This window comes from Molossus molossus, unplaced genomic scaffold (genome assembly GCF_014108415.1).
Source record: "Molossus molossus isolate mMolMol1 unplaced genomic scaffold, mMolMol1.p scaffold_m16_p_14, whole genome shotgun sequence".
NCBI classification, from domain to species: domain Eukaryota; kingdom Metazoa; phylum Chordata; class Mammalia; order Chiroptera; family Molossidae; genus Molossus; species Molossus molossus.
The window spans coordinates 27,075,062-27,095,517 of record NW_023425349.1 but is presented as its reverse complement, the minus strand read 5'-3'; the positions used below and the strand labels follow the sequence as shown (position 1 = coordinate 27,095,517).

General features: G+C 36.6%; 1 protein-coding gene across 1 annotated transcript in view; it reads left to right on the top strand.

The window, feature by feature from the left end:
- The window catches only part of LOC118630052 (protein ZBED8-like), a 123,682-nt gene extending 118,148 nt beyond the window's left edge, over positions 1-5,534 (top strand). Inside the window, 3 exon segments of the mRNA XM_036261747.1 lie at positions 3,773-4,109; positions 4,112-5,007; positions 5,010-5,534. Of these exon segments, the coding sequence (XP_036117640.1) occupies positions 3,773-4,109; positions 4,112-5,007; positions 5,010-5,534 (1,758 nt within the window).
- The last annotated feature ends 14,922 nt before the right edge of the window (positions 5,535-20,456 follow it).

Sequence of the window (20,456 nt, the reverse complement as noted above, 5' to 3'; positions counted from 1 at the left end):
ACTAATATTAATTGGGAAGGGTTGATGTTATATATCCTAAGGGCAATGGTGTTAATATGCATATCTATTAGAACAAGTGTTCCTTCTCTATATTTTACTACTTAAACACACCTCTGATTGCTACAGTAATTTAACCTTCACCTAATTTCACTAAATTACTTATAAACATCAGCTAGTGAAAGTTAATTGAAGAAATGTAATTGGATATTTTGGGTATGGCCCTACTACACAATTAAGCCATTCTTTTGACTGATCGGTTTAATGAGACATCAGTTGAAAGTAAAAGCTAGGAAAATATATATTACTGACTTTTATTACTGGGCTTCGAATGAAGCAAATCCTGTTGGGCAAATAGTTTTCTGTTTTTTAGTAAAGAGTGCCTCTATTGAGTACCTGTAAAGATGATAGGCATCATTCATTGGTGGCCTAAGGTTTTTAAAAAAAATATTAATTTAATTATCATTGGTAGTTAAAAACAAATAGCAGTATTAAGAAATGTAACTAATTATGGAGATGTTAAAACAATTGATTAGATCAGGAAATACTGTGTTTACTTAACTGTGTCATTCTGGAATAGGTCAGGATAAGGCAAATGAATAAGTGGGACAAGATTAAAAGACAACAATGGAAGAAATATATAGCCCAGACAGAGAAACACAATTAGTGCGGGTGCTATATTTACACTCTTCCAAACTGGCTGGACAAACACTCCACCCCACCCACTCCCACAATCCTTCCTAAGCCAGGCAGGTAAATATTGCATACACAGTCTACACAGGGGATGCCTCTTGACTGCCTGGCTCTTGTGGCCGGGGAGGTAGCACTTCTGGGCCCCACAGGTCTAAAAAGTTATTGGAAGGCTGCCACCACCAGGCCACTGCACAGACAGCAGACTTAAATTTAAAATCTATTTACAATTTTTTTAAAAGCTCTCAAAAAAGTGAGTACAGGTAGAACATACCGCAACATAATAAAGGCCATATATGACAAGGCCACAGCTAACATCATACTCAGTGGTGAAAAGGAAAGCTTTGCCTCTAAGATCAGGAACAAGACAAAGATGCCCAACTTGCCACTTTTATTCAACACAGTACTACAAGTCTTAGCTAAAGTAATTACGTAGGAAAAAAAAAATTGCCGAGCAGGTGTGGCCCAGTGGATTGAGCGTTGTCCCATGGACTGAGAGGCCCCGGTTCCATTCTCATTCAGGGCACATGCCTGGGTGTGGGCTTGATCCCCAGTAGGGGCGTGCAGGAGGCAGCCGATAAATGGTTCTCTCTCACATCGATGTTTCTATCTCTCTCCCTTCCTCTCTTTCTAAAAAATTTATAAAAACATATTTTTAAAGATATAAATAAATAAAGGGCATTCAAATTGGAGAGGAAGTAAAACCATCACTATTTACCAATGACATGGTTTTACACAGAGAAAACCCTAAAGACAAAAAACAAACAAACAACCGTTAGAACTAATAAACAAATTCAGTGTAATTGTAGGGTACAAAATCAACATACAAAAATCTGTTACATTTACACCTAGCTGGTGTAGTTCAGGGGTTGAGCAATGACCCATGCACCAAGAGGTCGCTGGTTTGATTCCCATTTGAGTCGCATGCTCCGGTTGTGGGCCTGATCCCCTAAAGGAGGCATGCAGGACGCGGCCAATCAATGTTCTCTCTCATCAATGTCTCTATTTCTCTCCCTCTCTCTCTAAAATCAATAAAGAAAATTATTTTAAAAATTCTGTTACATTTTATATACTAACAACAAACTAGCAAAAGTGAAAATTAAAAATATAATCCCATTTACAATTGCATCAAAAATAATAAAACGCCTAGGAATAAATTTAACCAAGGCGATGAAAGACCTATACACTGATAACTATATGATTTTTATGAAAGAAATTAAAGAAGACACAAATAAATAGAAAGATACTCTGTGTTCATGGATTGGAAGAATATTGTGAAAATGTCCACATTACCCGAAGCAATCTACAGAATCAATGCAATCCTTATCAAAATTCCAATGGCATTCTTCACAAACAGTCCTAAAATTTGTATAAAACCATGAAAGATTCCAAATAGTCAAAGCAATCTTGAGAGAGAAAAACAAAACTGGAGGCATCGCACTCTTGATTTCAAATTATATTGCAAAGCTACAGTAATCATAGCATTATATAGATTAATTTTTTTTCTAAAATATATGTAAATAGAATCACCCATCATAGATACTTTTACTTCTGACTTCTTTCACTCAGTATAATGATTTTAAGATTCATCATGTTGGTTTTTCTGGAACATTGGCATGTTCATCTTTATTGCTGAATAGTATTCCTTTGCATGGATAGTCCACATTTTGCTTAGCCATTTATCAGTTAATGAACACATGTATTGTTTTCTGTTTTTCACTAGTATGAATAAAACTCCTATGAACATTCTCCTCCAGTTCTTTGTGTGGACTTATGTTTTTGTTTCTATGGGGTAAATATCTAGGAATGGAATGACCGAATTTCTTGATAGATGAATATTTAACTTGTAAAGAAATTGTTAGACAGATTTCCAAATTGGTTGTATCATATCATATTCTCAAAGCAAAGTATGAGAGTTCAAGTTGTTCTATATCTTTACCAATAATTGTGAACTTAAGTCTTTTTCATTTTAGCCATTGTAAGAGTTATGCGTTAGTAACACATTGAGTTTTTAGTTTGTAATTCACTGATTACAAATGATTAATGATATTGAGAATGCATGCTTACTAACATTTGTATATGCTCTTATGTGAATCATCTGTTCAAATCTTTTGTGTACTTTTTCTATTGGTTTGATTCTTTACTTATGATGATTGTTCCTCAGTATCTGTGGGGGATTGGTTCCAGGACCTGCTATGAATACCAAATTCCTCAGATATTCTAGTTCCCTATAAAAAAAGGAATAGTATTTGTACATAGCCTACAGACATCCTCCTGTATACTCTATATTATCTCTAGATTACATATAATATCTTTTACAATGTAAATGCTATGTAAGTAGTTGTTATATTGTATTATTTAGGGCAGTGGTTCTCAACCTGTGGGTGCAACCCCTTTGGGGGTCGAACGACCCTTTCACAGGGGTCGCCTAAGACCATTGGAAAACACATATTTTTGATGGTCTTAGGAACCAAGACATGGCTCCTCTGTCTCCAGGTGGGTCCGCCCACATGCAGATACGCTCACAAACAGATATGCCCACATACGAGTTCCCAGTGTGACGACATCATCGCACCAACCCCATCACATACACCCCATACAAATACAGGTATATGTGACAGGGTTGGCGCTATAATGTACTTATGCGAACCAGTCACATGTGTAGAGAGCAGCTACTGTGTAGAAAGCTTCTACTCTGTTAAAAGCAGCTACTGTATTGGAGGTAAAATGACACAATGAATTATAATTACGGGGTAAATGTAAAATCATGTACTGTAAAATCATCAACTAAAGCAAAAAAAAAAAATATATCTGTACCATGGGAACTTAATATGGATGCTGATTTGTCTTTTTATATTCAGCTGTGATTGATGTGAATACTGCCCCTTGTGATAGTAACAGGTATGTAAAAACAACAACACAGAGAATGGTAAACCATAGGAAACTTCAGTAAACTGTATTGACTAAACTATGCCATGTATCATCTTTTGTACTATTAAAGCTATTGTTATATATTATTTTCATTAGGAAACCATCCCATGACAATGAATGGTGTAGAGAAGAATATTAAGAAATAAAAATATAGAGAGGATTTTTGCGGTATGGTTTTACCTCGATAATTACAGCAGGAATTAAGAAAACACCATGTGTTATTTGTTGTGAAGTTCTATCAGCCAAATCTATGAAGACAAACAAACCAAAACGTCATTTCGATAGCAAGCATCTGAGCTTTGCCGGCAAGGACACCAACTATTTTAGAAGCAAAGCTGATAGACTCATGAAAGCCAGACTTGACACTGGTGGCAAGTACCACAAACCAAACATAGAAGCCGTTGAAGCTTCTTCTTTGGTGGCACTGAGAATCGCCAGAGCTATGAAACCTCACACCATTGCTGAGGACTTACTGTTGCCAGCGGCCAAAGACATTGCGTTATGATCGGAGACGAATTTGTTATGAAATTGAGTGCAATTTCCTTATCTATCAACACTGACCACAGAAGAATAGATGACATGTCTGATACTGATATTCTTGATCAGGTAATCTAGAAAATTAAATCTGCTCCACTTCCAATATTTAGCATCCAGCTTGATGAATCTACAGATGTTGCAAACTGTTCACAGTTTCTGGTTTACGTGAGGTATATTAATGATGGCGACTTTAAAGATGAGTTTCTTTTTTGCAAACCTCTTGAAATGACAACTATTGCACATGATGTATTTGACACAGTTGGTTCATTTCTGAAAGAGCATAAGATCTCTTGGAAAAAGGTTTGTGGTGTTTGCACAAATGGTGCTCCAGCTATGCTAGGATGTCGATCTGGATTTCAATGTTTGGTACTGAATAAGTCACCAAAAATCATCAGAACTCACTGTATGATTCATCGGCAAATATTAGCAATGAAGATGCTGCCACAAGAGTTACAAGAAGTAATGAAAAGTGTCATAAATTCTATCAATTTTGTAAAGGCGAGCACTTTAAACAGTCGACTATTTTTGCAACTGTGCAACGAGTTGGATGCACTGAACAATGCTCTGCTATTTCACACTGAAGTGAGATGGTTGTCAACAGAAAAAGTTTTAAAACGTGTTTTTGAGCTTTGTGATGAATTCAAAATGTTTTTTAATCAGAAAGCAAGACTGCAGTTCGAAGCACTTTTCAACGACAAAAGTGAACTACAGAAAATAATTTACTTGGTTGACATCTTTGCCATCTTGAATGAGTTAAATTTATCACTGCAAAGACCAAATGCAACATGCCTTGATTTGTCTGAAAAGATCCAATCATTCCAAATGAAACTTCAGCTTTGGGAAAAAAAATTTTTTTGAATAAAAATAAAATTTACATGTTGCCTACCTCATCTGCTTTCTTTGAGGAACATGACATTGAACCAGATAAAAGGATTATGATGATAATTTCTGTGAAAGAACACTTGCACATGCTTGCAGAGGAAATTTCATTGTACTTTCCAAATCTACCTGATACCCCATTTGCACTTGCCAGAAGCCCATTCACAGTCAAAGTTGAAGATGTTCCTGAGACAGCACAAGAGGAGTTCATTGAACATATTAACAGCGATGCAGCGAGAACTGATTTCTCTGCAATGCCAGTAACAAAATTCTGGATCAAGTGTTTGCAGTCATATCCTGTTCTGTCTGAAATTGTGTTGTGCCTTCTTCTTCCACTTCCAACAACATATCTTTGTGAAACAGGGTTTTCCAGGTTGTTGGTTATCAAATCTAAATACAGAAGTAGACTTGTGGAAGATGGTCTTCGTTGTACTCTTGCAAAGACTGCCCCAAGAATTTCTGATCTGGTAAGAAGGAAGCAATCTTAACCTTCCCACTGACATTGGCTTTTTATGCATACTGTCGCAAAATGTAGCAATGTGGTTTACTGTTGTTATATAAAGACTGTTACCCATATTACACCATGCTTCAAGACAAAATTTCATTTATTTGTAATTAGAAATAAGTATTTCCAAATATATAATTACATATTATTTTTGTGATTAATCACTATATTTTAATTCTGTTCAATTTGTAACAATGAAAATACATTCTGCATATCAGATATTTACGAGTCATAACAATAACAATATTATAGTTATGAAGTAACAACAAAAATAATTTTATGGTTGGGGGTCACCACAACATGAGGAACTGTATTAAAGGGTTGTGGCATTAGGAAGGTTGAGAACCACTGATTTAGAGAATAATGACAAGAAAAAAAGTCAGTACTATTCAGTGCAGATGCAACCATCAGAGGCCTAACCACATAGTACAGGTCAGCAACAACATAACACTTTTTTCCAATATTTTCCATCCATGGTTAGTTGAATCCACAGATGTGTAATCTGCAGATATGAAGGGCTGACTGTACTGAGTTGTAAGAGTTCTTTGAATATTATGAATACCATGTCCTTTGTCAGATTTATTAAGAATACTTATTCCAATTTGTGTCTTGCTATTTATTTTATTACAGTGTCCTTTAATGATCAAATGTTTTTAATTATGATAATTTCTAATTCATCATCTATTGTTTTAGTTTTATGGTACTTACTTTATACTACTAAGGAATATTTGTCAATGTCAAATTATTTTTATAGAACTTTTATAATTTTTAGCCTATATATTTAGATTTAAGACTCACTTTGTTTATTTTTTGTGTACAGTATGAGGTAAAATTTGAGCTTTATTTTTATTCATATGAATATCCAATTCCTCAGGCACCAAATGTTTACAAATCTTTCCATTACACTATTTAATTGCCCTAGAGCCTTTATGGAAAATCAATTAACAATATATGATAATTCTATTTCCATATTTTTCTATTCTGCTTTGTTGATTTAGTGTCTATCATCTTGCTAATACCATATTCTCTTGATTACTGTAGCTTTAAGTAGTAAATTCTCAATTTTTTTCTCCTTTTTAAAAATTTCTTTGAGAGATTTCCAGTCTGGACAAGATGGTATAGACCCATTTTTGCTCTCTCTGCTCACCATTAAGTACAAGTATAAAACCTACAAATGGCAAAAGAAAGAAGGAGAGTTCTGAAGGTAGTAGCAGGAAGGTGAGAAGTTAGTTTATGACCATAGGAATGGAAGAATAGCATAGTGGCAGGGTGCCTTGCATCTTCCAAACAAACAGAGGAAAGCAATACAGATCGAATGTTTTCCTTTCCCATCCTGAACCTAGCAAGAGCAGGCAGGCTCATCCTCCCCATGACTACAGGGGAGTCCGTACAGCAACATCAGGCAAGCTGGACACCAATGGCAAGGGGTATTAATCAGAAGCCCAAAAAACTAGTGCCCAGGGGAAGCACTCTCTATTCCACCGGTGCTAAGACAGCCATTTCCTGTCAGACAAACAGGTAGGAGAGTGGAACTTTCGAGTGAGTCTCGGCTACAATAGGTTTCCCAGTTTGGGAAGCTTCATCTCACAAGCCTGAAACTCTCCTCCCCTGCACAGAGACACAGGTGGAATAAGAAAAAGAATGCAGTCACAGTAAGTGTCCTAGTCTTGCAAGCCTGTTTATTTCCACAGGCAGAGACATTTCTCTGCCATCTGGAGATATCAAAGCAACCAGGTGACACTGATAAAATGATCCCAACACCTGCCTTCCCCACCAGGAGACACTCCTGGTTGGTCTGGGAAAATTTTTTTGCCCACTCTGGCAACATCAACAGAGACTGGTAGGAGCTCAAGCAATACCAGATAAACGAAGTAAGTAAAAATAACACTGGTAAAGGCTTGGGCAAAAACTAAACGGCCATTGGAAACATAGCCTCCTATTCTCAAACACATAATGATAACACTTCCTTCCCCTAAAGGAAGCCAGTGTTCTAAATGTGTACACACCAAACAACAGAGACTCAAACTGTATAAAGCAAAAACTGATAGAGCTAAAAGGAGAAATAGAAAAATCTGCGATTACAGTTGGGGACTTTAACCCACCTGTTCCCTTCAAATATTAAAGAAACTCTTAGAAAGAAAATCAGCAAAGACACAAAATATCTGAGGAATGCCATCAACCAAAAGAATATATTTTACTTATATAGAATATTTCACTTAACAACATAACAGTGCACATTTTTACAGTGACCATATCCTAGGTCATGAAACAAACTTCAACACATTTAAAAGAACTGCGATCATACAGAATGTGTTATCTAACCATAATCAAATCAAATTAGAAATCCATAAAAGAAAGACAATTGTGCGATGGTTTTACATCTTGATTATAGTGGTGGATACATGAACCTACACAGGTAATTAAATGGTATATTTTTATACAGATGAATTAAGTATAAATATTTTAGTACAATGTTAAATAAATGTGAGAGCAGGCATTACTGTATTGTTCCTAATCTTAGAGGAAAAGCATTAAATATGATATTAGCTTTATGTTTTTCCTAGATGCATTCTGTAAATATGATGAATTACACTTTTGTTTTTTGTTTTGTTTTTGTTTTTGGTACTGCCTCCAGCGGGAACTGAACCCGGGACACTCTGGTCCGCAGGCTGATGCTCCAACCGCTCAGCCAAACCAGCCAGGGTGAATTATACTTTTTAATTTAAGTAAATTAAAAAATTATTCTATTCTGGAATTGAACCTATTTGTTCATAAAATAATTCACTCATATATTGTTGGTTTGATTTTGAATCCTATTAAATGTTTTTATGCTTATTTTTATGATGGATATTTTCTGAAAAGTTTTCTTTCTAATTTTATTGTCAGGATACAAGTTTAGGATTTGCTGGTTTTAAACGGTATCTTTGAGTTCCATCCTCCTCCACTTTATCTGAAAACTGCAGGGCGGACGGTTAGAATTCGCAGTGGAAACATCTGATTATGAAGTTTTCTTTGTGAGAATGTTTTCTGATAATTATTTCCTTTTCTAGTTGTGAAATGTATATGTGTAAGTATGCATCTATACCCAGAGACGGAGAAGGAAGATCAAAGATCCGCACTCAGAGCGGGAGCTAGAGAAGATGAACGACCTGGCACCTGGCAAGAACGTGACTCTGCTCTTCCAACAGCTCCTGGAGCAGCTGCAGCCACAGACTGGCCGGGACTGTTAACTACAGCAACCTGGAGAAGGTTAATGACAGTGCTGCGGGGCTGAGGATAATGGCTTCTGGAACATTCCCGAGCCCACAATCATGAAAACCAGTCTCCCAGTAGTTTCAACAGGGCCACGGGAACAAAGGAGCCTCACAGCCTCTGGCTGCCAACTGCGAACCAGGAACCAGGAACCAGGAACCAGGAAGAGGCCCTCCAGGCTGCAGTTCCGAACCAGGAACCAGGAACCAGGAACCAGGAACCAGGAACCAGGAACCAGGAAGAGGCCGCTCCAGGCTGCAGTTCCGAACCACGAACCAGGAACCAGGAACCAGGAAGAGGCCCTCCAGGCTGCAGTTCCGAACCAGGAACCAGGGAGAGGCTCTCCAGGCTGCAGTTCCGAACCACGAACCAGGAACCAGGAACCAGGAACCAGGAACCAGGAAGAGGCCCTCCAGGCTACAGATCCGCGGGAGCCACGGAGAAAACATGTTGCCGGTAACCACTTCCGGTCCAGGCCGACAGGAGCCTCAGCAGAGCCCCAGGCAGCGTGGCTCCAGCCAGCACTGGCCTCGGCCTCAGCACCAACCTGCCTTCCCGCCCAGCTGGGCCCAGAGGCCGCCCGCCCGTGTGCCTGGGGTCCGGCCCCCGCCCTGTCACCGGGGCCAGGGGCACACAAAGCCGAAGCCGGCCTTCGGGCTCCCTGACCTGCCAGGCCTCGTCCCACCTGCCCCGCCCCAGTGCCCGAGGGTGCGCAGGCCCGGGGAAGACTCAGGCCATCGGGTCCTCTGGGACCCGCCTCGACCTGGGGAGCCCGCGGGGGCCGGACCGTCCTCAGAGGCCACGGGACCGTCCCGCAGGGTGTCTGCAGCCCTCACCTGTCGCGCGCCTGTGTGCGTGCCCTCCAGTGGGGGCTGTGCCTCGAAGGGCTCGGAAGCCGCGAGGGAGCGGGCAGCTTCCGCGCGCTCACCAGCCGGAGGTGAGCCCTGGGCCGTGCAGGTGGAGTTCTGGGCAGGGGCTCCGCCGCCCACTCCTCGCTAGTCTGGGCAGGAGGAGGGAGGCCCGGGCCGCAGCCCCTCTACACTGCCCTTGGGGAGGGGCGCAGGAGGCCGAGTCTGGTGAGCCCTGTCTCTGTGTCTCAGGTTTTAGGAGTAAAAAATTAAGCTTTCCGCGTTGCTATTTTCTACAGCTTGCCTGGCTTTTATTTTGCTATATATTTTAATTTTTCTAGTTTCAACATATGATTAGTTTACTTTGCCTTTTTTAAAAATTTGTTTCAATGCAGAATCTTTGGTCATGAATTTTAGACCTTAATTTTTTTAATAATTAAAAAAAAATGTTGTTTTCTTTATTGACTTTAGAGAGAAATGAATGGAGAGGGAGAGAGAGAGAGAAACATCCATGAGAGAGAACATGATGGGCCGCTCCTGCATGCCCCCCACTGGGGATCCTGCCCACAACCTGGGCATGTGCCCTGACTTTGGGGAGGGGGCGCATAAGCTGGCCCATGATAAATCTGAGTCAGAATTTAAATCATATAGAGTAACTTCTGACCACAATATAATTAAATTAGGTATCAATAACCACAACATAGCTAGAAAAACTGCAAATATTTTCAATTAAGTAGCATACTGTGAAATATTAAAGAAAAAACAAAGGAAAATTACAGAATAGTGTGAAGTGTACGATCTTACAATATATAGCATCAAAAAATTGGTGAATGAAACTAAAACAATTATTACAGGGAAAATGTTACCTTCAAGTACTGACCTTGCCAATTTAATATAAAGTAGACCTTAACTTGTTTGTGAGGGAGAAGTGCAATCTGAGTACCAGTTTCCATGCTGATTGAATAGCACAAATTAAAGCACATACCTGTCTTAATACTTGAAATGAATCAATCAAAGATCAACAGGTGAGCCAAACAAATCTGCTAGATTACTGCCATGGGTATATAGTAAGAAATAAATATATAGCTCTTTTTTAAAAACGGGTTCAGCCCTGGCCAGTTTGGCTCAGCAGTTAGAGCACTGAACTGTGGTTCAGAGAGACCTGGGTTTGGGTCCACTAAGCCAGTGGTTCTCAACCTGTGGGTCGCGACCCTTTTGGGGGTCGAATGACACTTTCACAGGGGTCGCCTAAGACATAACAGTAACAAAATTGTAGTTATGACGTAGCAATGAAGATAACCTTATGGCTGTGGTCACCACAACATGAGGAACTGTATTAAAGGGTTGTAGCATTAGGAAGGTTGAGAACCACTGCGCTAAGGGCACTACCTCGGTCGCACTTTGTCTCCGGCCCTGGTTGGGTTGTATGGGAGGCAGCCACTCAGTGTGTCCCTTTCACGTCAATGTTTCTCTCTCTCTTCCTCTCCCTCCTACTCTATCTGAACAAAAAATGGAAAAGTGTTCTCGGGTGAGGATAAAACAAAAAACTGGTTCAGATCCCGTTATGTTCATGGAGCTTTTGATATTCTGTATACATGTATTTTTTTAATTCTTTGGTGATACACTGAGGCAATTTTCTAAAAATTGAAAATGAGGGAAATAATATTTACTGACTTCTGACAATTAAGTTGGGAATACACATGTAACGGGAATTTGGTAAATTCTAATATCACAAACTTTTATAGGAAGGTGTAAGAAAAGCTTGTGGATTTCTCTTAATCAAGTTATCAGAGTATGGCTTAAGGCCAAGTTAGTTGATAGTAACAAGACAAAAGGGAAAACTACACTACAGAGAACGATATTAATACTGACAGGGAATTTTAAAGACATTCAGGGAAGAAAAAATACTTCAAAGGAAAAGAAGTCTACTTATTTGATAAATATTGAAATACTCCAACAAATACTGAAAGTAAATATTTTCAATTACAATGAAATTGCAATACTCAATGCATATTAAATATGGTCAATTTGTAATCAGAAATACACAGAAACTATATATTATTTGAATTCTTACATAACTGAACAGAAAGAGACAAAGATAGCAATGAGTGATATATCAGTGATACTATGTTTCAGGCTTCACCTGCATTATCTGTTTCAATACTAATGGCAGTGCTCTTAAGAATTCTTATTTATTGTGACAGTTCAACAGTTTAGTGTAAATTAATAAATTGTGTTACTGTTGTCTACTCTGATATTGTAACCATCTGTTCATTTAGATTATGTTTGTCAGATTAGGTACTGGAGGGCAGACTACTTCTGGGCATTGAGCAGCAAGCCTTCTGAACTTTCATTTATATTATTGAGAATGTTTAGCTAGCTGAGATAATATTTGGTGTTGCTTTTTAAATTCATTATTCCCTTCCTTACTTTTTAATAACCATGACATTGAATTCATTTAAAAATATATTAAAAGATAATGTAAAGACTAAAATTCTGTTACTAACATGTAAAATAAGTAAATCTAGAAATATGAATATAATAAAATATGATTTGCCATTCACAGAATAAGCTAAATGGTGAGTAATGGAACACCAATAATGACTAAAGTCATCAGCAGTACTGTACAGAATAGACAGAATGCAATTAGTGGAGGACAAAGAATGTCATGCAGTCAGAGCAGGGAATATGATGAGAGAAGAAAACATAAGACAAAGCTTAACATTTTCTGAAGAGTTAGCCCAAGGAGAGGATGATAATATACTAAGGGACAAGCCTAACTGTTTCATGGTGGGAGATAGAGAAAAAGAGCTTGAATAAGAAAAAAGGGGGCCTGGTTCTGGGCATTACATTCAAATAAAACACTTAATTCCATTAGCAAAGAATAATTGTATTATTTTCTGGGTAAATTTAGGATTGATTTTTGTCATAAAGAATGAAGACTTTTCCAATTAATGGAATATGCTATACCAAATACAAATTATTTATTCATGTTAAAAGAAGTTTACCTTTATTTTAATAAAGGTCCTGCTGGAAGGAGAAGTACAAACTTTTGGTACCATTGCTATAGATAATTTTTAAACTCATCAGTGAGGAATGATGATAATTATTTTTTATATTATATATATGTATATGTGTGTATTTATGCAATCTAAGAGATGTTGATTTGTCCCAGGTCACAATTATCCAGGATTTATATTGAGAGCTTCTGACCTTTGTCTTCTTTCTACTCCCTTATAAAGCAATTGTAGTGTTCACTGGATGGTACTTGATTAGGATGTTAAAGTGCATTGGTCTGCCCCATGCTCTAATTCTCACTTCACATTTTGTCAGAGAACTACAGTATTTCAATGATAATTTTGTCATATACAATAAACAAGTGGCATTGTTTCTAATCCTTTATACATTTGAGAAATTTTATGTGTTCTTCATGCTAAAAGAAGAACTAGATTGGTTATTGGTTCATACTATTTTCATATAAAATTTCTGAACAATTTATATATTTTATTTTAAAATTTATTATTGAATTTAATGTTGCAGAGGCAAAGTCTGAAGCCAGTTAATAACTGTTCTTTATCGTATGTGGCTTATGTTTATGACATTGTTAGTGTTATTGTTGGCTGTTTACCCTGCCTTGTTTTACTTTTGTCTTGTTTTTATTTGTTTGCTTGTGTTTGCTTCTCTTCTCCTTAAGATTTTAGTGCCTTTATAAAGGCTTCATAAAATTCAGGAAAAATTTTAGTTGGTGCCCAAATACAAGTAGACACATTTTTTTTCATTCACTTTATTAGTTCTGCCATAAAATGCTACCTCTAAACAAAAAGTGCACAAAGAATACTGAGTTTCATAATTTCTCGATACATAGCAAAACTTATATTTCTGTTTTTCTTAATAATTATACATCTCTATTCAATGATATTGATATTTGAAACAGAAATTGTGTCTGCCAAGCCCAGCCGGCCAGTCTCACAATTTGTCCATAAGAAATTTTTCATAGTTGGTGCACATTGTTGGAGGTACGTATCACATATTGATTAAAGTAAGTAAAAAAAATATATATCTGAAATTAAATTGTTTACAGTTAGCACATGAATTTCTTATACTTTGTCCCAGACACGAGTCTTGAATAATTGGGAATTATGCCAAAGCATTTTAAATGTCTCTAGAGCATTGTGCTTAATTAATTAATCTATTTGTGCACATATAGTGCCTGAATCATCTAATCTAAAATAATTTAAAACCTAGAAATATTTGAAATAGACCAAGACTGCAGTATTGAAAGACATTAGTTAAATCTTCAATGAATCACTGATGGAAGAGGAATAGGTGATCAGAGATTTAATAGTAAATTTTTAACAGAGGTACAGGTAAAGAATTATGAAATTGCAGAAGAGGGATTATCATTTACATGAAATGAGGAATTGCTTACATGTCTTAAATATTTCAATTTTAACATTCTCAAAGCAAAAGATTCTTCATGGGAAATCCATATAATCCATTTATCTGTCAGAACTCAATAGAAATCATTATTTTTATTTGTATGGCTCAATTAATGAAGCAGATTAAGTTCTTTAATCTAGAGGATCTATATTTTTGGTGGAGAACAAAGAAAAATGATGTGCCATTTTAATTTTTTAACTAAAATAAAGTTTTGATTGATGCTATAGAGAAGGAATGCATTTTAAAAGTGTTTTCCTTAGATATCAATACTAATATATGAGAGGAGAAGGAAGAAAAGGAGGATTTTTAAAAAATATTCTCCAATCTAGTCATCCTGTCCCAGTCTCCTTATAAGACGCTATTGCCCATATTTAGGCAGAAATATCACTGGTAGTGATAACTCAATGTAATGCACAATTCATATGTCTTTTATTTGTACATTTTCTCATTTATTTATTAAGTATTTATTATTAATTTTATGTTAGAAATCACATTAAATTACATGATGTATGTAAACCTAGATATTTTCTTTATTCCTAATAAATTAAGCCAAAGAGGTAAGAGAAAATGTGTATGCTAACTATAATCCAATGTAAAGCAAGCTATCAAAAAAAATGATATATAGTACTGCTCCAGCAATTTAGCTTGATTTCTATTGTAGTAAGAGGCTGTGTTAGGAGTCAGGAAAACTTGGATTCAAATTCATATTTTAATTCTGTGACCTTCAGCTTTCTTATTTGTGAAGAACACCTCTCTAAATGTCTTGTGTGGTAAAGTAGGGTTAACAATATCTACCTGAAAAAATTTTGGAGACTAAAATATATGATGCCTACAGAATACATGGCAATGTGTCTAGAAAGTACTCAGTAAATCATTTTATTATAGTAATATCATATTTAAACTACCTATTACTTTATATCCTTATATTTATATGTATGTAAGAAACCCTATTTTCAAAAACTAGATAGGACATAGATGAATAAGTAAACTATGACTTTATAATCTTTAATTTGATGTTATTCATAATTTTAAGTATAGTTTTTCATTTGTCTTTGACCTTTTTTATATTAATGTTCCCAATTTGAGGCAAAAACATCAGATATCAATTATTTTGCTCAGCATAGGAGGCTTCCCTGATCTCTCCTCTCTCTGAAGTTGAATAAGGAAAAATTCCCTTTTCTTTTCCTTTCAAGCATTGAAAGCTAAATCTCTGAATGAAAGGAAGTTGAAACTAAATGGAAAGCCAAACTAATTTTACTTAAGAGATTACAGCTTTCAAAGTCAGCGATTTGGAGGTCTTCAATGTTACTTAGCAAATGTAATCACAGATATTTGTCTGGTTGAGAATTATGTTGTGATAGATGTGTAGTGAGCAGGATTGCTGTTATAAAAATGACCCAATATTTGTTGCTGGAAGTTGCAGAGTACAAAAGAAAGCACACATGAGGTTTTCTTGACAGAAATATTTCTATTACTTCAAGAAAACTTATGTAAGTTGCTAACCAGTAAGACTAACCATAATCTTATTAATATTTATACATTATTTAAGTTTGTAAAAAATGATAGGACCCTTTGCTAAGTGGTAGAGGAGAGAAGAACTGGTTGATATCTGAAGAGCAAGGCAGGATTCAAAGTCTTAGACATGTATGTACATCCAATATTTCTTCAGGGACATATGAATGATTTCTTCTAAATATTGCATTCTGCAATTGTTTCTTTAATTCCTTTATTCGTTCCCACTTTCACCATGTATGTGTGTATGTGTGTGTTTGAATATATATATTCCTTTATGGATGCTATGGGTAAGTAAGGGGAGATAACCATCAGATAAAACAATTTAAAACTTATATAAGAGTACATGCAAAGTTATAGAAAAACATAAAAGCGTATATAAGAACATACAAAAGGAAGACTGATTTAGTCTGGATAAAGTAGGGAAAGCTTACCCAAGGATATATTTTAACTGAGAATTCAAGGGTAACCAGAGTTTATCTGAGTGAATGAATGGGATGAAGATATTCAAGGTAGAGGAGCACTTTATTTGAAGTCCTGATGGGGAAATCAGCATGACAATGGAAGGTCTGAAAGACTAGTGTGACCAAAGCACAGAGTGAAGAGCGAGTGGTGTTTTATACCAAAATTACTCAAAGCATTGTGGAAGGAAAGTATCAAGTATATTTTATGTATAATCAAACATCTTTACCACTGTATAAAATATTTATTCCTGGAATGAAAGGCTGGCTGTGTTTTGAATTTCTAAAATAATTAACTTGCATTATAGAAAACTTAGACTGTATAGAAAAGCCTATGAAAATGAGACACATGACTCAAAACCTAACACTCATATACATTCTAAAAATGTCTTAGAATAGTGTTCATTGTCGAGTCAAATGATGAATTATTACAACCACATGTACTTGTAGAGCTTCCATTAATTAGTTAATAGGTTGTATTGCTGTCAAACAAAAAACAAATCTCAATAACTACAAGCTTCCTTCACCCCCCCCCCCCCCCACACACACACACACTCATTGACCTGCAAGGTGACTGATTTGGTTGATCAAGGCAGAGGGACTTCTTCTGATTGGATTGCCTTGGCTCCAGCTGCAGTGTGGAGTCAGGGCTGCTGGAAATTTCTCCACATTCTCTTTGGACAAGATGCACCATGGGACAGGTCCTCATGTCACATGGCAGGAGCATAAGTGCAAACATCAGATACCTCTTTAGACCTTGATCTGGAGCTGTCACACTGTCATTTTGACCCACCCACACTCCATTGACTAAAAGCAAATTGCACGGCCAAGCCCAATTTCATTAGGAGTGAAGAAATAGAACTCTCCCATTCTAGTGAGAAGTACTATAAAGCCACAAGACAAAAGATATGAATGAATAATGCTAATATAGGAAGATTATAAAGAATTTTGTTATTTGAATCACCCCAGAGATGAAACTGGAGTTGCAAACACTGCAATTTCTAGAGCTGCTAAAACCCCACCTTAGGTACCCTGCAGCACCTGTAGACATTGCCATTACCACCTCAGAATTTGTGATCTGTCACAAAGCCAAGGAGACTACGTTGCTTAAAGTCACCAGGTTTCTTATCTCTGAAGCCATCAGTCAAAACCAATCAGACCTTTATCTGTCAATCCTCCTCATTCAAATGATAGAACCATCAAAAAACACTTAGAGCAGCTACATGCATGGCGTGAGGGGTGGTTTCATGAACATCTTGTTTGCTTGAAGTTCATTGGTGGCAAAATCATATAATCTGTGATATACTCTTCCCTCCTTTCATTTCCCTAAGCATTTTTAGGTCACTTATATTTTCCAGCATACACTTTTACATTTCTTCTTCTATTTTCTTCCCCTTGTATTTTTCTTGGTAGGATTATGTTTTCCTCCAGGTGATGCTTCAGTGTCATTCCTTTCATTTTGTTTTCTTAAAATGGCAGTTTTGGATGAAAGCACAATGAGGGGAATTTCATGGGGTGGTGGTGGATGGAGAAAATGGTTTGGGTTAGATTAGACCCATAAAGGAAAAAGTGCTCAGTTCTATGTTTGCTAGAAATCTAGGGTATTTAAATGAGGAAAAGGGCAGTGGTGAAAGTGTATAAATGGAAAGAAAATACTATTATATTTTCTTTATCTCTTTATGGTCTTCTGATTTTTCCTCCAGTAGTTAAATATGTGCCATCACTGTTCACCAATGATGGTTCACATTTTAGCACAGTTGTTGGTTCTATAATTATTTGAAAATCATACAGGATTTGGATAAGCAGTGAGCAGTGGTGGTAGATTTTTAAAAACTAGTATCATTAAAAAACTTTTAGTTTTATTCTCAAAGAACTTAAGTGAGTAATTGAGAGGCAAGAAGCATTTAACTAACAGTAAAATATCATCATGAAATGGAACTCATCAGTTTGATTAGTAAATTGTTGGGTTCATTGGTCCCATATAAACTCAGTTAATATTTTATCTTCATATTTTAATAAGTGGGTATTTAGTTGAAAGACTTTCATTTTTAATATTACCTTAAAATCAAAAGTAGATTATGACTGTATGCAGGGAACTGTCGATTCTGGAATAGGGACAATGTTGTTTCCAAAGTTGAAGGTTTAATTATTGCTTTATTGTTTTATTTGTCATTTAAATTGTTTTATTCATAAAAGTTTAATGATTATAATATTTTAAAAAAATGTGTGCCCTCCTTCATACTCATAGGGACCCTATGAGCCAGGTAGGCCAGTAATACTTTTTCCATTGTTTTATATGAGCAAAGTATATCTTCAGCAGTATCTCACTAGCATAGATCTAAAATGTTGGTGGGTATGAATAAAATATAGGTCTATGACATCAAATCATATGTATGCTTTTCCAAATAAAACATACTTTTGTCTATTAATAGGAATGTATTTTATTTTATTTTATTTTTTTTATCCTCACCCGAGGACATTTTTCCATTTTTTGTTCAGGTAGAGTGGGAGGGAGAGAGAGGAACAGAGAGAGAGATAAACATCGATGTGAAAGGAACACATCGAGTGGCTGCCACCCGCACGACTGACCAGAGCCGGGGACAAACCGCAACCGAGGTACATGCCTTTAGCGGGAACCGAACCCGAGTCTCTCAGGACCGCAGGCCGGCGCTCTAACCGCTGAGCCAAACCGGCCAGGGCGGAATGTCTTTTATTTTAGAAGACGTTTCTCGGCACTGTGTTCAAGCAATAAATCTGTGGTTGAATTTGTGAATGTTCTGCAAATCACCTGGAATTATATCAAATGGTCACTTGTAAATTTGAAATTATTTATAAAAACATTCACCTTTAAAAAATTTGCCACTTCCTAGCTATGTGACCTTGAACATGTTTCTTAATAGCTCATTGTCTCAGTTTCCCCATTCATAAAATGGAAGTGATAATTTTACCAACTTTAGACAGTTGCTATGCAGGTCATATGAATCAATAAGTATAAAGTACTAAGCAAAGGTCTTGGCTATATAAATGTTAGCTATTATTAATATCATCATCATTCCTCCTTTTTTAAAGCACAATGTTAATACATGGATGAGGAATAAAGGTTGACACTGTTTACATGGTCTTTTTAAGACAAAGGATAAATGGTGAAATCATATAGGAAGTAAACAAAATTGATTCAAGTGGAAAGGAAATAAGAAAATATATAAGAATTAAGTCTAGGCCTCAGCTTTGTCAGTAAATCAAAATTAGAAAACAAATTGCATGTGACTGATGTCTGAAAAATGGAACAAAATCTAGATTTAGAATATAGCTATAAAACAATTTACACAGGGACCATTATTTAGCAAATACTAAAGCTTTTTCTGTGTACCCTTAATATTCATTGTCTCCAAATTGTACCCAAAGACAAGCAAATTTTACTAGGGAAATGGTCATAGGTACCCAAACACTGGTCCTTTTTCTTATTATGATGTAGCTAGAGAAACAGCGACTGACATAAGGTGCTCTTAAGTCTATAAAATAGTTAAGAGGTCAACAGGGTTAGTTGAATTTGAAAAGACTCAAAGAACACAGCCATCATCACAGTTGTGGTTCTGCCTTTTCAGCTGTAGCTGCTAAGTGTCCCTGAAGGTTTGTCTTCTTGGGTGCGTTGTATTGAAAACCAAAATTTCCAGGACATTAAATTCTGTAGCAATATTTGGATTAGGGCTAAAGCTTTGCAACATCAGTAATTTGGGGGAAAGGACCTTAGTGCCACTGTCTGCAACAGTTCAAGAAAAATTTTCCAACTGAAGTAGCAGATAGAATAATAAACAAAAAGAAGAGTTACAATAAACAAAGTTATTATAAATTTGAGCAAAATTCAGTAGGGAATATTAAAAATAAATTGCACATAAAGGATTCTTAACCCTGACTTTCCCCCAGAAATACCTTGATTCCATATATTGGTCCTTGTCTAACAGTTAATTTATTTTTCAAATTGTTTTTCCTAAATAGTCCAGGGAGATCTCTAGGGACATAGGTAAAATGACTTTGTCTGGGAGCTGAGTTCAAGAAAATATCTTGGGCTCTGGACAGGTGGCTCTGTTGTTTGGAGTGTCATCCTGCACACCCAAAGGTTGTGGGTTTCATTCCAGGTCAGAGCACACACCTGGGTTGCGGGTTAGATCCCAGGTCAGGGCGTATATGGAAGGCAGCTATTTGATGTTTCTCTCTCATATCCATGTTTCACTCTCTCTCTCCTCTCTTTCCTCTCTCTCTCTTTCCTCTTCTCTCTCAAATCAATAAATATATCCTTGGGTGAGGATAAAAGAAAAAGAAAATGCCTTGTGCTCCTAACTTTTGATCTGTGGTCTTGCCAATTCTGATTTCTTCTCTAGTGAACAGATCAACTGTTTTAGTGAT